The 21,418-nt window shown below is 42.1% G+C and overlaps 1 protein-coding gene and 1 long non-coding RNA gene across 5 annotated transcripts in view; one reads left to right on the top strand and one right to left on the bottom strand.

Moving 5' to 3' along the window:
* SNX9 (sorting nexin 9) overlaps nucleotides 1–4,111 on the bottom strand; it is a 43,928-nt gene extending 39,817 nt beyond the window's left edge. The window contains exon 1 of one of the 4 annotated variants that reach the window (XM_083732464.1): nucleotides 4,057–4,111. Coding sequence is in view for 2 of the 4 variants with exons in the window: in XM_083732465.1 (XP_083588591.1) it covers nucleotides 1,923–1,934 (12 nt within the window). In the remaining 2 variants the exon portion in view is untranslated. Of the gene's footprint in view, nucleotides 1–1,922; nucleotides 2,690–4,056 lie in introns of those variants that run through there. The other 3 variants (XM_083732466.1, XM_083732465.1, XM_083732463.1) reach the window with 3 other exon arrangements.
* Nucleotides 1–21,418, top strand: part of LOC310841673 — a 129,106-nt gene that overhangs the window by 93,743 nt on the left and 13,945 nt on the right. The window lies entirely within an intron of this gene.

Genomic DNA, 21,418 nt, shown 5'->3' with positions numbered 1-21,418 from the left:
AGAGTATTACTCAGCAATTGTTCCTTGTGACTAGTTTTTTAAAACTTTGTCTTTACTCATTTTTTCCTTTCCTACGTGAATGCTGAGTACTCAAAAATAAAGGATAAACTACAAAGAACTTGATGCCTTTCTGAACATAAGGATCAATTTAATCAGTACTTGTATCCAAGTTCTCTCTAATTTACCTTTCCTCTTTCAGTACTCATAATTCAAGCAGGAAAAGGAAACGGAGTTGGGACCAACTTTTTAAAACTTGTCAGAAAAGTAACACGAGTGCACAATATGGCCTGAATTGGTCTGCAATAAAGAAGTGGACTGAGGCCCATTGTGATTGATCTGATTCAGTCCTGCTTATGCCATGGTAAATCCACAGATATATTTGCTTTGGCATCTCGTCTATAAAATGGGATGAGTTGCCCGAGGGATATTGCAATAATAATGAATTCTGTAAAAACACTTTTGCAAAGTTAGAGCATTTCACATCACAGACAGCAGTAATAATTATAGTGTTTTAGAGAGTGCTAGGCCTGTTGGCCTTTTGTTTTAGTTTCTGAAAGACTATTTAAGAACTTCAAGAATTAAACCACTTTTTTTTAAAAAAAGTCAACAGCTTTATCTGGGTAACAGAGAAGAGTCCAAAAGCATGTCTAAACTAAACATTAAAATGCCATTCTAAAGCATATGCATAAACTGAGAAGCAAACATGGTCTCTTTCTTTAAGGACAGATACACCACATTTCATTTTCCCCTCATCATGTGTAGGTTGGAAATATTAGTTCTAAATATACACGTGATCAAAACTAACATATGATGTAATCAAGGAAAGGAAAAAGGACATATTAAAATCACCTGGTGGCCAATTTTTTACTGCTTGATCTTAAAACTAAAAACAGTAACAGAATGAAGTAGCTGTAGAATTTAAACATTTACAGTATGAAAACAGTACTGATTTTTAAAAATAAGTTTCCACACAGACTATGCTAACATCAATCAGCTGCTGCTCCCTTGAGATATCTTAGCACTTTTCCCCGCCCCAGAAAAGTATTTTTGAAATGTTTTCTTGCAACCCAGAAAGCACATGTAGGCTGTAACTCAAAACACACTAGTAGGAAAGACCAATTGAACACTATGGGATTTGCTTCCCGGTAAACATGCATAGGACTTGGCTGTTAGGATACTACCGGTTGTAATGTCTGCATTACTTCAAGCAACTTTTCAGAATTACAAAACGGAACAGATACTACCAGAGGGACAACCAGTTAACACGCACTGTGTACAAAATGTGATGACACCTAGGAATGGAGTTGGGAAGCAGGTTTTTTCTTTCTTCACTGTCACATACTACTGTCTTCAAACCCTGAACTTGGGGAAAAGTTACTCCATGGAGGAACAAGAGTTTGTCTACTAGAAGAGGGGAGCCTTTTAACCCAGCGAGTCATTCATTTCACTGTTTACCACGGATTAATGAAAATATCGCCAGTGGAAAGGAAACTCTTTCCAGAGGCACTCAGAAGTTTGAAGGCTGCTCTTCGCCAGCCATTCCTCCCGTTTGCTGAGACCACAGCGGAGAGTTGTGCTGGAGGCCCAAACGCACGTTTGCCCGTCTGCCTGGAATAGATTAAACTGTGCCAAGTGACTTCAACTGGGGGGGGGGTGCCCCTCAGACGCCGCCCTCCCCCATGCTCCGCTCCTCAAGCCAGCACCGGACCCCGGCGCGGGCGGGCGGGCGGGCAGGCAAGCCAGGAGTCCCGCCAAAACGCCCTCCGGTTCCTCCCAACCCCCAGAGAAACGCGCCCCACTTGCGAGCCGTTCCCTCAGAAACTACACCCCCCCCCACCCACCCGAGTTATTTGAAAACAAACAAAAAGCGGGCGGCGCTGGGGAAGGGAGGCTGCCGCGTGCAGGGCTCGCTTTCTGCTCACCTTGGTGGCCATGGCAGGGCTGCGTGTGCCACCCCCACCAGCAGGGAATGAGCTCCGGGGGGCTCCTCTGGGTCCCTCCTAGTGGGCCTCGGCGCTGGGGGAGGAGAGAAAGGAGGAGGAGGAGGAGGAGGGTGGCGGCGGTGGCTGCCGCGGCTCCTGCGCCCTCAACCAGCCAACCAGCCCCCGGCCGCCGCCTCTTCCCCGGAGTTGGTCGGGCTCCCCCGGCAGATGGGAAGGCGAAGCAGCTCCCCAGCTCACGACAAAGCCGAGCCCCCTGCACTTCCTTTCGCCTGCCTTTCTCTTTCCCTTCGCCTCTTCCTCGTTCGCTCGCCCATATCCAGGGGCGGAGTTTCACGGAGGGCGTCCCGAAACCCAGGCGAGGGAAGAGGGACGGGAAGGAGCCGCGGAGCAGCCCTTTCCGAAGGCAACCCGCCCACCGACCCACCCTTCGCCGCGCGCACGTGATGCCTCCCGAGGCCGCCGCCGCTGCGGGCAACTTCTCCACAGAGAAGAGCCGTCAGCGCCCACTTTTTGGTCCCCGTCATCCCCACATCCCGTCTCTGCCGACGTGGTCAGGAGAAGCCCTAATACTCGTCGGTTAAACTTTTTCTGACAGTGTTAAGCCATAGCATCGAAGTGTCTGTACTGTTCCCGTAGCAAGCAGTAGCAGCAGCAATAATAATAATGATGATTTCGAGCAGCAGCTAAAAAGCTGCGCAGTGTCCCCACCCCATGTCTCCCGTGACACCGGCAGGGTTAAGGGAAAACGCACAGCACATCCTGAATTTGTCAATTGCATAGGAGGAGCCTAGAAGAATGGACCTGTGGCCTATCAGATGCTGCTGGATCTCAGCTCCCATCATGCCTGACTTATTTGCTATGCTGGCTGGGGCTGATGGGAATTGTTGTGCAACATCTGGAAGGCTAAAAGATACCCCATCATTGCTTCTAGATTACGATAAGAAACAACTGGAGATCTTTGTTTCATTGGGAGCACACAAATGGGCCCCGATTTCTTCTTCAGCCTTGACTGCTGAGGAGTGCTCTAGTAATCCAGTGTAGGTGTGGGATAGGGGGGGATAGTTGTTTAAGGGTCAGCCGGCAGCCTTCACAGACTAGATTCCACCTGTATGTAACAATTCTCTGCTCCTTACAATGAACTAAACTCAATCCTAGGCTGTTAGGTATTCCTAAAATCCCTGAAATAAGTTGATCAACTGCTCATTGCTTGCTCCTTAATCTTAAATACAGTGACTTGAAGGGACACTCCCTTTATTTCATTGCAGCTTTACGACATTCCGCCCCCCAAGAGTGCTTCAACTCTTCTATTGTTAGAGGGTGAAAAAGTCATGACAACTGCCGATCTCAGCAGAATGTGGAAAGCAGGCAAAACTTTTAAAAAAGTTTGACTCTGCGAGAAACCGGTCTGACACAGGAAAAGCAACCACATTTCTCCCTCATCTCATGTAATTTCATATTTGATCCTGTTATGTATTGGGTTTAACACATGTTATGTTACAAGGCGCGTTCTAACCAATTGTATAAGTGTTGGTAGACGAATGCGCCTTGTAACATGTGTTAAACCCAATACATATCAGTTCCTGAAAGTGAGATTTCTCTCCTGCTGAATTAAGGATAAGCCTCGATTTCAGTCCTGCCACCTTTCTAGTCTCTTTCTACTAAAGTTGAGTTCCATAAAGATTTTATGATGGAAGGGTGGGGTGGAATCTACTTGGTGGGCAGGGACACATAGTGGAGGCACTTTTCTTTATGTTTCACAACATGAATTATTCTAGTCCAGGAGCACTGAGATAATAACCAGCACATCATAGGATATGTGTAGTCTAAAGCAGAGAGTTCCAAAATGATTTTGAGGGCTATATTCTCCACCCAGCAAATAAATGAACATGTCCTACTCGCTCCATTTTGTGACAATGGCCTTGTTAAAAACTTTACTTCTTAAAAAATAAGTTGTGACAGAGATACAGTATATATCCGGATGTTCTGTGGTTCATATTTCAGGTTGAAGAGGAATGTTAAAAGTGATTCACTGATTTATCAAAACTCCCAAAAATCTTAACTTCATGCCAGTGCCCATTTAATCCAGTGGAGGAATCTGATACTTGGTGCTTACCAACTCTACAGCCTCTGATGATTATAGAAGCAGAAGAGAGCTGAGTAGACACTGTCAGGTATGTTATATCTCCTAGTCATCATCAGCATGTGATGAACACATAGTGCAGTGCATGATGATATCATCACATCATTATATAATGACTTTTTAAAAAATTCATCCAAAATCAGATAGGATTTTTAACACAAAGCAAAGAAAGAGCCTCAAGTGCCCCGAGCAGTGGCGTAGCATGGGAGGTGCAGGGGGGGGCCGGCCGCACCGGGCGCAACATCTGAGGGGGCACACTTGCACTCGCAGCTCTCTGCCCGAGTGCTAAAATCCATGGGTTAGGGGGCGCAAATTACTTGCCTTGCCCCGGGTGCTGACAACCCACGCTACGCCACTGGCCCCGAGCAAAGTGGTTTTAGAAAATATAAAATTAAATCAAAATTGGAAGGTCAGAATTGTTGACAGCTGTATGGATACCAGAGCAGGTGTAGGATCGCTGCTCCCACCTTTTCTGACAGGGCTCCTGTCTTTAAGACCTATGTGTGAGGCTCCAAGTGAAGCATTTCTCGTCAGCACATCTCCATGGTGAGGAAAGCTAAGAATAACTGATAATCAGTAATTTAAAGATGATGATTGTAACTTTTAATCACACAGACATAACGCTCCGTTAAAATGAGTTTTGCAGTGCAAAATGTGGAGCAAAACTTGGTGTTACTAATTTTATCAAGGAACCTGAGAGTCATGCACTAACCATGTAAGTAGCAGCCATACCTGTGAAACCACTCCAGTTTAAGACAAAAATAGACAGGTACAGGTATTTCACCATTTGTTGCTCTGAATGTTCTTTTTGTCTGATGTAGTATGTAACTTACAGTGCAGTCCTGCTATACATGTCTACTCAGAAGTAAGCCCTGAGTTAAATGGGACTTACTCCCACATGATGGTGTATGATTGCCAGTGGCGTAGCGTGGGTTGTCAGCACCCGGGGCAAGGCAAGTAATTTGCACCCCCTAACCCGTGGATTTGCGCCCCCTAACCCTAACCCCCAGATGTTGCGCCCGGTGCGGCCAGCCCCCCTGCACCCCCCACGCTACGCCACTGATGATTGCAGCCTTAAGCATTTCCATCACTACAGAAACCAGAACTTTAAATATAGATACAATGAACTATACAAAGCATAAACATTCAGATACAGCCATTCATCCCGTTTAAGAAAAATAAATCATATTAATACTATGAGACTCTAAAGCATATTATAAAAGGATAAGATCCTGCTATCTTTGCAAACCTACCTTCAGGTACAGTCTTTGTTGTGAAATCAAGTTACAAATTTATTTATTTTTGTGAATAAAAATAACTGTGTATGAATTGTTACTAATAAGAACACTTTCCTTATTAGTAACAATACACTATTTTTATTCAGTGCTCTAATCACTCATGCATGTCACCCTATTTAAAACTCCCCCAGAAGGAAACATTAACGTCATGGTATTTCCTTTTAAGTACTGTATTTCATCTGAGTAAATTTAGCTTTTCAGATAGGGCAGCAGTAGTCCAAAGCAGCCCCATCTTCCTCTTTCATAATTTCCCCCCATCATTAAGAAGGCATTTGTTGGCCTGATTACACTCCCTACAGCCTGCAAAGGATCTAAATACTGGTCTGCATTTTAATGAATTGCCTTTCTCTGTGCTTTTATGCAGATATAAAATGACAACAATTCTACAAAGGCATTTTTAATAAGCTGACAAACTTACACAATGAAATTCAGGTCTTAATTGTAGAGACTGGAGGCTGTTACATATTTCCAAAACAAGACGAGACAGTGTTTCATGTAATTTTGAAATATTTTATTTGCAGGACAATCTCACCTGTGCCCAACACAGGTTATTAGTTTTTGTTATTGTCAGTGCTTTTTTCTAAAAAAATGTTTAGGGCTACTCTCATTTTCCTACTCATATTGAAATAATGCAACTCAATGAGGCCAAACTTAGATTCACAAAATGTTTAGGCGTATGCATACCCCCAGAAAAAAGCACTGGTTAGTGTTGTGTACATAAGGTTTTTTAAATAATAAAGTTCAGCAGAATCAGAATCATTACAGAAATACCTTTTCTGAAAACAAATGTCCCTTGTATGTATGAAATAAACATATTCACATGAAATTTCCAGCAATAAAATAATTTTGTAAAACCTACAGAGTCTTTGTGGGACAATATATTCTTGATACAACATTTTATACTCAAGGATAACACAACCAGTATGTTTGTATACAGATTTCCAATAATGGAAGATGAAATTACGCACAATTAGAGTAACAAGTTCTGATACCCAGGTGTTTTTGTTACACATCATCCTCTAAGATGGTATTCGACATAACCCCTCACATTATAGCTTCTTCTTGGTATCTGACTTGCAGTTTTTGTCCAGAAATTTTGAAAGCTTATAGTTATCTTCTGAGCTTCCAATCTGTTAAAAAATCCTTAATCTGTTATTAAAGTTTAATGCTAGCTCCTGGATAATTGAGGCCAAAGGCTAAATAGCTGGGAATAGAATTTTTACTTACAGATTCAATGGTTCAAAAATAGGAAAGTAAAACCATATTAATGCAGGTTGCTCTCAGATAATAATAAAGGATAAAACATACTTTTACTCCAAATTATACCATACCAAGGATGAGAACCAACAAACTGAATCTAAATCCAGATGTGACTGAGGCACTGTTTGTTGTTTAGTTCCCTAGACTTGATGGATGGGTAGTAGCCTGATCTTGATAGGGGTACACTCCCTCTAACGGAGCAGGTATATAGCTTGTGGTTACTTTTGGATCCATTGCTGTTGCTTGAGACTCAGATGGCCTTGGTGGTGCAGAATGCCTTCCATCAGCTTTGACTGATAGCCCAGCTGCATCCCTATCTGGATGGGAATTGCCTAACTTCTGTTGTCTATGTTTTGGCAGTGGTGTAGCGTGGGGGGTGCAGGGGGGCTGGCCGCACCGGGCACAACATCTGGGGGTTAGGGTTAGGGGGCGCAAATCCACGGGTTAGGGGGCGCAAATCCACGGGTTAGGCGGTGCAAATTACTTGCCTTGCCCCAGGTGCTGACAAACCACGCTACGTCACTGTGTTCTGGTAATCTCTAGGTTAGGTTACTGCAATGTATTATACATGGGGCTGTCTCTAAAGACGTTATGGAAAACATCTGGTGCAAAATGTAGTGGGTCACTGTTGCTCACTTGGGCAATACAGTTTGAGCATATAACAACAGTCCTGGCCTAACTGCACTGGCTGTCAATCAGTTTCCAAGCCCAACTCAAAGTGCTGGTTTTGATCCATAAAGCCTTAAACGGCTCAGGACCGCAATACCTCAAGGGCTGCCTCTCCCCATATAAACTGACGTGGACCCTGCAATCGTAATTTGAGGCCCTTATTGCTTTTTCATACTAATTTTGTTTCCAAGAACACTTGTCACCACTAAATTGTCTAAATGATTATTTGTAGTGATGTAGCAAATAAGTTCTCATTGACAATGTTTTCTTATGGAGAAAAATGGCTGTAACAGTCCCTCCAAAGGATGATTTGAAGCCTCTTATATTATAAATGTAGAATATGCTCTTGAGTTTCAAGTAGTAATTGTATCAAATGTAATACCCAAGAGCTATAATCCTGGGCACAGTTAGACTGTTAAAACCCTTTTGTAGTTGGAGGGATAAAAGTAGCTGAACTGTGCATGGGATTGCAGCCAAAAAGAGCTGCCAAAACAGATCGCTCTCCCCACAACTTGCAACACACAGTTTACTGGATAATATTTTGCTGCTTGAGTGCACCTAAGAAAGATGACACTGCCATACCATCTACTTTACAACTTGTCAGATTTAAATGGCACATGTACAATCTGTCTCAGTCTTCCATCTTAAAATGCACTTGCAAATTTTGCCCCCAACTGTTATTGATGGTCTTATTCTGCAAACCTTACAATCATTCTGCCATTCTTACAATATAGCTTCTCAGACCCACAAACCTGGAAAATGGAAGTAGGAAGAATGGGGGTGAAGGAGTAGGCTCACATCTGCCAGCCACACTCATTGACCTAGAACAGTTGCATCCAAATGTTTTTTTGATGGGCTGAAATTATTGAATGTGCCTTTCAAATAAATTTAATATTGCTGATGGTTTTAATATTTCTTGTAACTGCTTAAAGGATTTTTTACAGTCAAGTGGTATATAATTTTTGTTCAATAAATAAAATAACAAAACCATGCTCAAAGGTACTGTCTTACATATTCCAGGGCTGATCAAGAACATTCAGTAGAAGTACTGATACTGGATATTGATTGAAACTAAATTTTGGTCTTTACATGAAATGTAAATTAGTAGTGGGAAGGAAAAGTGTGTTTGTTTTAACGCTGATCAATTATTGCTCAGTAGGCAGCAAAACAAAGTGGGTGTCCTTACTTTCTGCAATAGAATGTTAGGCTTGAAGGTTCACTGTCAAACAGCTCAATCTTATACATAGTTATTCAGAAATAAGTCCTACTGTGCTCAGTGAAGCTTATTCCAGGATATACATTCATAGGCTTGCTGCCAAAACCTATATAAAGCTAGGCAATAACTTTTCACAACGATAACCCTTCTCAATATACTTTTAGAACATTATTTTGTGGATAATCAATTCTAAGATGTTACATTTTGATTAGGACATCATATTTTATAGGGCCAGGCCTAGGTACTAATGACTTAAAAGAATGTTGTTGGGACAATAAAATTAATATGCATTGTAAATCTCTCTGAACACCTTGATTGTTTTCAGGACTGGCTCAAGACATTTTGCTGCCTGAGGCAAAGGGCATCATGATACCCCACCCCACCCTATTCCATTCACAGAAGTGAAGAGATAGACAGTTGATTGACATACATAACTCCAGTGCTATTTTTCTAGAAAAAGAGGTGCTGAAACTCACCATGAACGCCTCCCTTGTTCTCATATAATTGCAATGGTGCTTACCTGAGAGGTGCTGGAACTGAGTTCCAGTGAGTTCTGCCTGAAAAAAGCCCTGCATAGCTCCATACATATAGAGCGATGTGTACACAAACACATGTACACTCTCTCTCTCTCTCTCTCTCTCTCTCTCTCTCTCTCTCCTTGTTTGAAAAGCATTTCAGATACAGTATAGCATATATACTTGTATGTTGTATCATTTTAATGTTGTTAGCCGCTCTGAGCCCAGCTTCAGCTAGGGAGGGTGGGATATAAATAAAAATTTATTATTATTTATTATTATATAGTTACCACAAATACGTTAGTTTCCCAGGTTTGAAAGCATAATCTAAGATAACAAACAGAATAATGATTATGGCAAAAAATCTGGAGAATTTACCTTCATACACACAGTGTGCACTAATTGCCAAGAAACACAACTTTTATTAATGTAATTGTGGTTTATTATTTATGCCAAAATACACAAAATCACTTGCAGAGTACTCTTCCAAATGTTGAGATGTCTGTGGACAAGTAGCTTGATGGGAATGTGAACAAATGCAAGATTGTTAGACTATAGGTAAGGGTAAAGGGACCCCTGACCGTTGGGTCCAGTCACAAATGACTCTGGGGTTGCGGCACTCCTCTCACTTTACTGGCCGAGGGAGCCAACATACAGCTTCCGGGTCATGTGGCCAGCATGACTAAGCCGCTTCTGGCAAACCAGAGCAGCGCATGGAAATGCTGTTTGCTTTCCTGCCGGAGTGGTACTTATTTATCTACTTGCACTTTGACGTACTTTCGAACTGCTAGGTTGGCAGGAGCAGGGACCGAGGAACAAGAGCTCACCCCGTACAACCCATTTAATACACAATTTCAGATACAGTAGTTTTTAAAATAATGATGCTAGTTATTTTATAAATTTTGGAATTTTTACATTGCAACACGGCCTCTGTTTTGTATGAAGGTCATGGAAAGGACAAAATTCAGGAAGATACTTTTTCAAGCACCGGAAAGGAAAGTTTCTTGTCATAGTCCCCAACAAGATGGATAGTATCCTGCATTTGTTTATTCCTTTATCCTAGCAAATAGGTTTTTCCCCCTTTTCCCTTTCCCACAGGCTTGGCTAAAAATATTGGAATCTTCCTCAAATTCTTATCTTTCTGTGCTGTTGAGATTGTAGCAAGCACACATTAATTTTCCTTCTGTGCAGAACCTTAGTATATCCAATAGGCACTTTATGAATATTTAATTCTGATGTGCTTAAAACTGCAATCAAATTTCCCCTTTTAAATGATATTTTTAGACCACTTTTCAGCATATGCTTTTAAAACAGTTTAAAACATAAAACAAAACAAAAATACCATAATCATTAAAAAGCATTACTTTATGGTCTGGATGAAATACAAAGACTTATTGGAGAGTAAGACCCCGAGGTGGCTTTCACCGGTGGAGGCCAAGGCACGTAAGAGACTTAACATGGAGGCCTATTGGCCAAAATATTGGGAGATAATTGAAAAAATTGGAGACAATTGGAGGTTGCAGAGCTTGGAAAAATTAAAATACAAGGTGCGAGATTGGTTGCATTATGCCCAAATTCAGGAAGTTTTTAAAGTGGACAAAAAGGTGGGATTCCAGGTGGAAAAATCGAAATTAGAGATAGAATTGTTAGAACCAAAAAATAAATTGCTTTCGAGAATGTATAACTTGCTGCTTAAATGGAACACACAGGATGAGACAGTCAAATCCGCCATGATAAAGTGGGCACAGGACATTGGGCACAACATTATGTTTGAAGACTGGGAAAAGTTATGGAACACCGGAATGAAATTCACGGCATGCAGTGCCTTGAAGGAAAATATTATGAAAATGATATACCGGTGGTACATGACCCCAGTCAAGCTTGCTAAGATATATCATCTGTCTGATAATAAATGTTGGAAGTGTAAGGAGGCGGAAGGGACATTCTTTCACCTCTGGTGGACATGTCCGAAAGTGAAGGCCTTCTGGGAGTTGATTTACAATGAGCTAAAAAAGGTATTTAGGTATACCTTACCTAAGAAACCGGAGGCCTTTCTTCTGGGCATGGTAGACCAGAACGTGTTAAAGAAGGATAGAACCTTTTTTATGTATGCCACTACAGCAGCAAGAATCCTCATTGCAAAGTATTGGAAGACACAAGATTTACCCACTCTGGAGGAATGGCAGACGCAGTTGATGGACTACATGGAACTGGCTGAAATGACTGGCAGAATCCGAGACTTGGGAGAAGATGCAATGGAAGAGGACTGGAAAAAATTTAAGGACTATCTACAAAAACATTATAAGTTGTATGAATGTTAAGAAAATGTGCTTTATAGGAAATTCTAACCCCAGCAATAGCAATTAGGTGAAATGAAAACCAAGGTATAAGAAGTTTGAGGTGGAATCAGGAAATAATTTTATTGTGTTTTGATTAAAATATATAAGAATTGGTGTACAACATTTTGAATTTGATAACATGATAAACTGAAAGTTACAATAAGTTATGAAACAAGATGACAAATTGCTGAAGTTTGTATTTTAAATAATGCAAGGTCTGGAGGATGTGGGGAAGTCCAGTAGTCTTGACAAAAGATCTATGAAATCTTTATAAAAAGCATTACTCTGGAGCAGCCGCACTGAAGGTAATAATGGCACTGCTCCAAAACTAAATGATTTCAGAATTGTAGCTTTATTGCCTAAGGGGGTAACAGGAAAAACCTGATCAGTCTCCTTTTCTTATTAAGAGAATAGTACTCCAAGAATATCTGTCTTGCAAGTCACAAATAAGCAGGTGCTAAGTAACTGAAACTTCTTATGGCACAAATTTTTCTATGTGGCTTTAACTGCAGAGGATAATAGAAAACTGAGTGGGTTAAATTGATTTCAGAGAACATGTTTCTCAGGAATGTTGAAGAAGAAATTTTTAGTGTTCTTAAGCAAAACTATTTGACATCCTGAAACTATCTTAATTTCGAATGACATAAAAACATTTTAAATTTGAAAAGCTACATTAAAGAAAACCACAGATTATTGGTCCCAGAATGTTGGTGGGAATTGACATTTGATGTTTGTTTGGAGATAATAGATCACCAAAGTCAACATTTTCTAACAGAAAATGTTGATCGTGCACTAAACTTTAGCCTGGATTAAACAGAAAGCAAAATTAGTAACGATTGTGGAGTTGCAGAGCTTCCTCACTGAAATCAAAGGGACTTTGACATGTTTAACTTGGTCGAGATCATGCTAACTTCTTGGAGTAAATATGTACGTGGCATTTAGCAACTATTGTTTGTGCTACATCTGCAGACAGATGTAGTTTGTGCTACATCTGTTGTCTAGCAAAACTCAGGTCATGTCTCTAAGACCACTTTGTATAAGCCTTCAACCAGTTAGGATTTTTGTGTTTTTTTAAGGGACTCAGGCTCTGAACTGTTTAGAACAGGGGTAGGCAACCTAAGGCCCGGGGCTTAGGATCCGGCCCAATCGCCTTCTCAATCTGGCCCATGGATGGTCCGGGAATCAGTGTGTTTTTACATGAGTAGAATGTTTCCTTTTATTTAAAATACATTTCTGGGTTATTTGTGGGGCATAGGAATTTGTTCATCCCCCTCCCCAAAAAAAAATAGTCCGGCCCACCACATGGTCTGAGGGACAACCCATGGCTGAAAAAGGTTGCTGACCCCTGGTTAGAAGCTACAGAGCAACATGCCACTTAATCTGGATGTCTGACAACATTTACTGGGGAAGCACCATAGCTCAATGGTAAAAGCATCCATCTTCCAGGCAGAAAGTCTCAGACGGCTCTCTAGGTATCACCATCTCTAGGTAGGACTGGAAATATCACCTGTCTGAAATCCTGGAGGAGAGAGCCATGTATGACTTCGTGAGTTCTTTGGAGGAAATGTAATAGCAATTAAACATGTGGTTACAAATGAGTCTGTTTCTCCCCAATGCATATACTCGGGTATGTTAGAATATGCACATATTGTTCCTGAAGGACACTGTGTCACTGGTGTACCTTAAGCACAATTGTTGAAAACAGCATGGGGCTACTGTCAGTCAGAAGCACTATTGTTGCTTCATGCGTCCCACTGACGCATTCAGAAGAGATTCTGGCTTTGAGCCCTGCTGGCATTGTGATTGTATACAACATCAGCAGTTTGGAGCAACGTGGAGTAGTGTTGTCAAGTAATACATGGCTCTAGTTCATGGTGGACAACCTGCATCCTGGGACACGCATGCAACTCCCAATCTCATTTTATGTAGCCCAGTACCTCCTGAAGCCACCTGTTCTTCCCTCCCATCAGACTTCTTCCCTTATTATTTCTTTTAAAGTGCCCCCCCCCTCTTTCTTGTGTGGTTGCAGAACAATTGAAAGGGGTAGGATTAAATCTGATAAAAAAATAACTTGATTTTCAAAAACTTCGTTCTTAGCTGTATGTCTTTGGGAAAGAAATCAGCCGACTGAGCACAAATTGTCAGGCTTCTACCATATATGTATGTGTGTGTGCTTATATATGTGTGTACTGGTTCATATAGGTGTTGAAAAGTCCTCTGTATACTTATTTGGGAGTTACCCCATCAAACCTCATACGGCTTACTTCTGAGTACTGTGACGGAAAAGTTTGTTTTCTTTTTATTCTTTTCCTGCCAGCAAATGGTTAATGAATGGCAGCTTCTGATTGGCCGAGGTTCCAGGAGTGGGGAGTTGAAAAGGAGAGGATTTGGAGAGACAGTTGGGTTAGTTGAGGGAGTAGGTTGGGAGGATAGGTAAGAAGATAGGGAGTGAGAGAGAGTTGGTTCTGGGTAGAAACATCCACTCTGAGGAAAAGATCACAAGCTAGAGAAAGGAGTCCCTGAGCTTAGTGTGAAGGACAGTGTCCTATAAGAGTAATTAGGCCAGGAATTAACTGGGAGGCTGAGGCTGAGACAGGAGAAGTAGAAGCTGTAAAGAGATAGTCTCCTTAGGTCTCATTCCAGCCAGGAGGGGAGAGATTCTTCTAGAAAGAGAAGATTTCCAAACCAGTGAAACCTTGAGTCTGTTACGTTGAGTACCTCAAGAGTAGGGTTTTCTATGCGGTGTGTAATTGACAGAAAATACTACCTTGTTTAAGAACCAAAGTATTAAGTTAAGAACCAAAGTATTAAATGGTAACAGCTATGCAACAACTGAGAAAGCACTGAAGTGAAATAATCTGAAGTATCCTATGTTTTACCCACTCATGTCATAAACTTCCTTTGTTAAATAAAATCTTTATTGTTTATTTGAGCAAATGCTGCCTGAGACTCCAAATTATTAAGTTTTACCTCACGTAAGTCCCCCACAAGACAATCTGAGGTAGTTTGTGGGAATTCGCGGAATTGGTGTTCTGTGAGGTGGGTGCACTATTTTTTAGTGAGGGCCGGCCCAACAGGGCCGGGGAGAAAAGGGCCGTTGAGCCATCCCATATCAAACCTACAAAGGCGATTGAATTCTAATCTGAGGTAGCCACAGTGAAAACTAAAGCAGGTGGTATTTATTCTGGATTAGTTAATTCAGAACACTTCTGTCCCTGTTACAGATAGGTAGCCGTATTGGTCTGCCATAGTCAAAACAAAAAAAAATCCTTCCAGTAGCACCAACTAAGACCAACTAAGTTAGTTCTTGGTATGAGCTTTTGTGTGCATGCACACTTCTTCAGATACACTGAAACAGAAGTTTCCAGACCCTTCTATATAGTGAGAAGGTGGGGAGGGGTATTACTCAGAAGGGTGGTGGGAATGGGTGATTGGCAGATAGCTGTGATGAGCCTGTTGACGACTCTTAACGACTGCAATAGGTCTTACAGGAAAAAGCAAGGGGTGAGAAGGTGAAAATGGCTTTGTCATGTATAATGAGATAAGAATCCAAGGTCTTTGTTCAGACCAGGACTCTCCATGGTTTTAAGTTTGGTGATAAGTTGCAATTCAGCAGCTTCTCTTTCCACTACTTTGAGATCTTGTATAGAATGTCCTGGGAGATTGAAGTGTTCTCCTACTGGTTTCTCTGTCTTGTGATTCCTGATGTCTGATTTATATAAATAAACGGACATAAATCAGACATCAGGAATCATAAGACAGAGAAACCAGTAGGAGAACACTTCAATCTCCCAGGACATTCTATACAAGATCTCAAAGTAGCTGTTTTACTACAAAGGAATTTCAGAAATAGACTGGAAAGAGAAGCTGCTGAATTGCAACTTATCACCCCTTGCTATATAGAAGGGTCTGGAAACTTCTGTTTCAGTGTATCTGAAGAAGTGTGCATGCACACGAAAGCTCATACCAAGAACTAACTTAGTTGGTCTTTAAGGTGCTACTGGAAGGAATTTTTTTTGTTTTGACTTCTGTCCCTGGGTCTGCTCATCATCAGCTCTGGCTCCATTCACCAGCATATGGCCCTGACATATTTCCCTCAGGAGAAAGCAGACTCTGACATAAAAATGTCACCCATTCGTGTTAATGTGTAAAGAAGAAACGTTTTCCCTGCTACAATTTCTCCTAAAACCAAAGTAGCAATGCACTTTCCTGGAAAGATAGCTTTCCAGAGAGCACATTTTTCTGTTAAAAAAAACCCAGAAGCAAATGCCAACCTCAACTGGGGCTAATATTTACCATCTTTTTGCAAAATACATGAACTCTAGTGTCCTTAGCACTGGCACCAATTCAGGACTCTAATTTGCTTACTGGGAATTGATTTGTTTCATAAGTAATTCAGGTCCAGTCGTGACCGACTCTGGGGTTGCGGCGCTCATCTTGCTTTATTGGCCAAGGGAGCCGGCGTACAGCTTCCGGGTCATGTGGCCAGCATGACTAAGCTGCTTCTGGCAAACCAGAGCAGCGCACAGAAACACCATTTACCTTCCTGCTGGAGCAGTACCTATTTATCTACTTGCACTTTGTGCTTTCGAACTGCTAGGTTGGCAGGAGCAGGGACCGAGCAACGGGAGCTCACCCTGTCGCGGGGATTCAAACCGCCGACCTTCTGATTGGCAAGTCCTAGTCTCTGTGGTTTAACCCACAGCGCCACCCGTATCCCTACTTCTAAGTAAATGTGGGGATGCAAAACTGAAATTGTGTGCAGCTGGTCAGGGTTGCACCCACAGCTTCTGCATAGTGCTCCCTCCCCCCAGTGTTCTTGAACCTTCACCAGCTCCTGTGCCTTGTGATCTATTTTGTGCCAGCTCACACTTCTGCAATTATGCCCACATGAGGACACAATTCAAGGACATTTCTGCTAATAATTGCAGCTGCAGTTTTCTATATCATTTGAGTTTCAACCCTAAAGGTCAGACAGGCTCCAAAAGTGACAGGATTTGTCTAACTTCCTCCTACTTGCCAAGCTCTCTCTCTCTCTTCTTGCTTAATACTGCTGCCAAAATAATAAAACATATCTAGACTTTGATCTGGAATTCATGTCATTATAGGACATTCCAGCTATCACACAAATCATTTGATTTTTGTTTCCGCAATAGTTTTTCTGCCCTTGGGCTTGGTTTTCATGCCTAGCAACCAAAGTTATACATGATAAGGTCCTAAGTATTTCCATGACTATATCTGCTGGAAGGCTCCATCCTTCTTAAAGCAGCAATGACCCGACTTCTTCTTTTTAACTAGAGGGCACATGGGTGCTCACAGCAAACCATTACTGTTCAGCTTTCATTTCAGACTAATGGTCCAGCACTGTTTTGACAGCAGCATGGAACTTCATAACAGTTATGTAAGGTCAGACTAAAGGTGACTTTCCACGATACTGGTCAGATTACCCCCGTCTCCAAAACGTCTGTTAGTGTTTGGTTGCAGTTCCTGGGAAAAGCTAAATCTAGCTTCCAGCAGTTTGGCCAGAATGCCTGAAATATGTATGCGTGAACTACCATTACTGTGGTGAATAAACTCCATTTAACAAGTATAAATCATAAAATTATAGAGTTGGAAGGGACCAGGAGAGTCATCTAGTCCAGCCCCCTGCAATCCAGGAATCTTTTCACCCAACGTGTGGCTCCAACCAATAACCCTGATTAAGAGTCTTGTGCTCTACCCACTTAGCTATCAACTTGGGTAATATGTACAATATGTAGAAATTATAATATGTACAAATTATTTAAATAACAATTCATTTAAATTTATTTAAATTATACTACCTATCATATTAAAACATAGAAAACAGCAACAGCATATGTAATAGCATTTATGTATCACAGCCAGCCACAATAGGAAACCTGCTGGAATACATAAGTTAAACCACCCTTCTAAAGGCAAGCAGCTATGCAGATTTCAAGGAAACCAGCCTTTAAAAAGGCCTCTGGGCAGGACTTGAAGAATGGAGAGCAATTTACTAGGAATTTCAGCTTGGCATGCTAAAGCCATGGGGGGGGGGGCAGCCAAAGACTATATTTGGTGTGATTAAGAAAGGGAGGGGAAATGAAAAGATAAACTTGGGATTTATAAGTCAGTTATTTTCTCAACTTGAGATTTATACGTCAGTTATTTTCTTATTATAGTTTTGCAGGTGAACCCTCCTGAACTGGAATCAATCATTTGAACTTAAAAACTATGTTCTTTCATTTTTCTTTTATTGCAGGTAATGCTGCTACAAAAACAGCTGCCCCTCCCAGCAGGCAAAATGTCATACTGTCTTATGTTTATTTCTCATAACTCATTCCTACCCATGCCTTAAAATGACAAATGTGCTGAACTAACACTCAATCATTGATTTGAACATAACAGCCCCATTCAGCCAAGAACAAGGACACTTGCATTTTACCCTGAGATAGTCGCTGGAAACAAAAGATTCACCAGAGCAGTATTGTTTGGTATCTGTCCATCTCAAGAGACAATTGAGTATGCCTCTGGGGATGAAGTCAGACTGCTGTGTTAGCAGCACCAAAATGACCTCCCGGGGTGCAAGCCTGGGCAGTGTATATGGAGGTCCTGGGCTGCCCAGATGACAAGACCCCTCTCTTGGCTTCGCTGATGTGGTCAAAAGGAAAGAAGAGCAATATGTTTGGCACCAGCGCGGCTGCAGGAGTTGCTGGAAGGAGGCATACAAGGCACCATCCAGCCATCTTAGGGACTCTGTGTAGTATTTCTTCTCCTGAAGATATCCTGCAAGGCTTTAGGAGTGGAGTTTTCCTTCTCCTAGATTGGCTGCTTTCCCAAGCTGATGAGCCCCATCTGCCCCTCACTTCCTTTTACAACATGGGCAGAAATGCCTTATTGACTGCTTGACCCACTATTAGTATCATCTGCTCAATATGTTGTCTTCGCATGGAGAAGTCCCTAACTCACCAAGGATTTGTGAGCCATTGGGTACCCTCACCTGGTTTAGCCAGCCAGTCAAAGCCACTTCCCAGGGTGTGGCTGCTGTTGTATGCTGACAGCTTCTAGGAGCTACAGGTGAGAGCTGAGTGCAGAGGAGGGCCAAAGGTGGACAAATTACACCGGAAGAAGCACAATGTATCCCCCACCAGAGGTACTACTCCTCCCCTAATACCCCATACACCCCAAAGCAGGATAGGTGACAAAGCTCAAACTTTCCTTCTGTCATTGTTTTTGCCAAGTTGTTTTGTTTGTAGTTGTTTTCCTCATTCAGTGCTGGCTACCAAATTAACTAAACACAGCAGCTGTGAAGCAAACAGAATTATAGCTGACACACTAATAATGATACTCAGCAAGTTGTGCCCTGTTCTGGTGTTTTAAAAAACCCTATGTATACTCATCCTACTGTTGAATGTACTCTGAATTATACAATGTATAGTATACAATGTGTAGTCCAACTTCATTCTCTCCAGGACCTATGCTGCTGAATCATTTATTTGGCTGAATCATCTGTGTAAACCACTTACAAAACAGTTAGCTGTTCACAATAAGTTTTCAGCATATTTTAAAATCATCCTAAGAACTGTCTCTGAAGCGCAGAGATGTACAATTTTTCAGACATGCATTTTATATAATTAGACGTCCACACATAATATATATTATTTACGATGCAATCCCATTCTGAAATTATGCTAGCTAGGTGAGGATAGGATTCAATCATGCATGTCAACATAATTTCAATTTATGACAGATGCTACTAGGCTTTCATTACCTTAAATGAGCATTGTGCCCTGCCATTGTAACTAAAGCCATGTAAAGCAGGTCAGGGGAACAGCTGGCTTAGGCAATGCAAAGAATGGAAACGACAACATGCCACTCCTGTATCTGCAAAACCACAAGTAGAATAATGCACAAGTGGGGATTAGGTGATGGAGACTTTGGTGAGCAGAGGACTTTGCACAAACAACAAATACTGGGCAGCCCAGGGAATTTTTAAAAAAATAAATCAATTAAGGTTTAGATCAGGGTTTCTTGAACTTGGGTCTCCTCTGTTGTTGGACTACAACTCCCATCATCCCTAGCTAGCAGGACCAGTGGTCATGGATGATGCGAATTGTAGTCCAAAAACGGCTGGAGACCCAAGTTTGGGAACCCCTGATTTATACAAATTATTGTATTGTGAGACCTTCTTACAGTGGCCTCAGTGCTCCAGACACCTACCAGGAAATTTAAAACTTGCTATTTTACCCGGGGCTGTAAGGAAAATGCACCCCCAGTTAGGCTAGGGAAGGAGACTCACTGGGATGAGACTATGACTCAGAGCAGGACTCCTGAGCCTCTTCCATTCTCCCCCCTCGAAGAAAATAGCAATTGCCACAAAGTGTCTACCATCTGTCTGAAACACTGGAGAGCCACTCCATGGTTGGGATAGGGACAGCACACATAGCCCCACACCATGTACCGTTTGAATGCACTGAAGTTATGGCTAGAACCATAACTGGGGGTAGGGAGGACTAGCCAGGTTCTCCCCCCCCCCCGGATGAAGCTTCCAGAGGGGTGCCATTGAGGCTCCTAGCCTGTGTGTATGTGTACACAAATGTGCATGGGGGGAGGGTGCCAAACTTGGTCTTTGACCCAAGTGGAGTAAAGCCTAGTTTCGCTCCTGCTTTTAGCAGAATGTGAGGGTTGAATGAAACCGCCGGCTGAGCTGTAGCCCTTTGATGCCACTACCAGCAACTCCCTGAATGGTGAGTAAAGATGGCTGAGAATCTGATAAGTTTGCAGGCGAGGGGAGCTGGTCTCCACCCCAGCTGAGGGAAAAGGACAAGAGGAGGTGTTGAAGGAAATTGGAGGGGGTTTTTAAATAAAAAAAGTAAACTGATATGGACATAATTGGAAAGATGAGAGAAAACTGAAGTTTGGGAGAGGATAAAATGCAAGTTAAATGTGAAAGGAAAAGAGGAATAGAATTTAAAAGAATATGAAGAACAGTTTGTGACACATGAGGCAAGGGAAGTAGAAAAGTACGTAGAGCTTCTGGATCAGCAAATTCTTCCTAAAATGGGGAGCTGAGTCAGAATACCTCCACAGCTAATGTCCGTATTTAACAGTATTTAACTTCCCTGTTCTACAGAAATTCTACATAATTTCTGCCTGATGCATCCATACAACATACTGTGGAGCTGGGAGGCCAGGGTTCAAATCCTCACTCAGCCATGAAATTCACTGGGTGACCTTGGACAAGTCACTGCCTCTCAGCCTAACCTACCTCCCAGGGTTGTTGCAGAGATTAAATGAGGAGGGGGGAGAACCACATACCTCACCGTGAGCTCATGGATGAGATAACAGTGATAACATTAGAATGCAAAAGAAACAACAAAAAAGAAACCCCTCAGCTTTTACTATGTGGGTGAATCACATCCCACCACAACAGCCCGAAACTGGGGGAGAAGGGCGTCTCTTGCCACGACTTTACTTCTTGAAGGTTCAGTTTCTACATGGTTTTTCAGGAATAAACAGCTCAGCTGGGCTGAACAGATGTAAGAGGTTTATAGACAAAACTAGATAGAGCAGGGCTGGCCGGTGCAATGCTCATGGGCAAAAGTATGACTGGCAGTACCTCCTAGGTTGCCCACAAAAGATCTCAGTAAATAACCCCTCAAAATTCCACAATATATGTTTGCTCTTTCTGCCATGTTCCCGTTTGCACGGGGTTGTCCTATACTTGAACACATTCCCTTAAACATGGTCACATTTCATTGGATGCCAGGATTGGACGCCCACCCTTTCTTCCATTCTTAACAGAGGAGAGGTGTAAATATCTTCTCTCTGTGTGATAGTGGTTGATATAGGGGTCTTTTCCCCATTGAAGAGGGGGACATATGCCATTTTGTGGTCCTGTCGTCATCCCCCACTGCTCTTTTAATTATGACAGCCATTTCCTTTTATGTCAATATGTCATGCCATCCACGATAGCCATTTTGGCTGTGCCATCCACAGCAGCCATTTTATGTTCTGCTATGCCCCATGACACCTGTG

The sequence above is a fragment of the Podarcis gaigeae genome, assembly GCF_964106915.1.
Source record: "Podarcis gaigeae genome assembly, chromosome: 3".
Taxonomy (NCBI): domain Eukaryota; kingdom Metazoa; phylum Chordata; class Lepidosauria; order Squamata; family Lacertidae; genus Podarcis; species Podarcis gaigeae.
The sequence above is the reverse complement of the archived record's forward strand: the minus strand, read 5'-3'. Positions and strand labels throughout refer to the sequence as shown.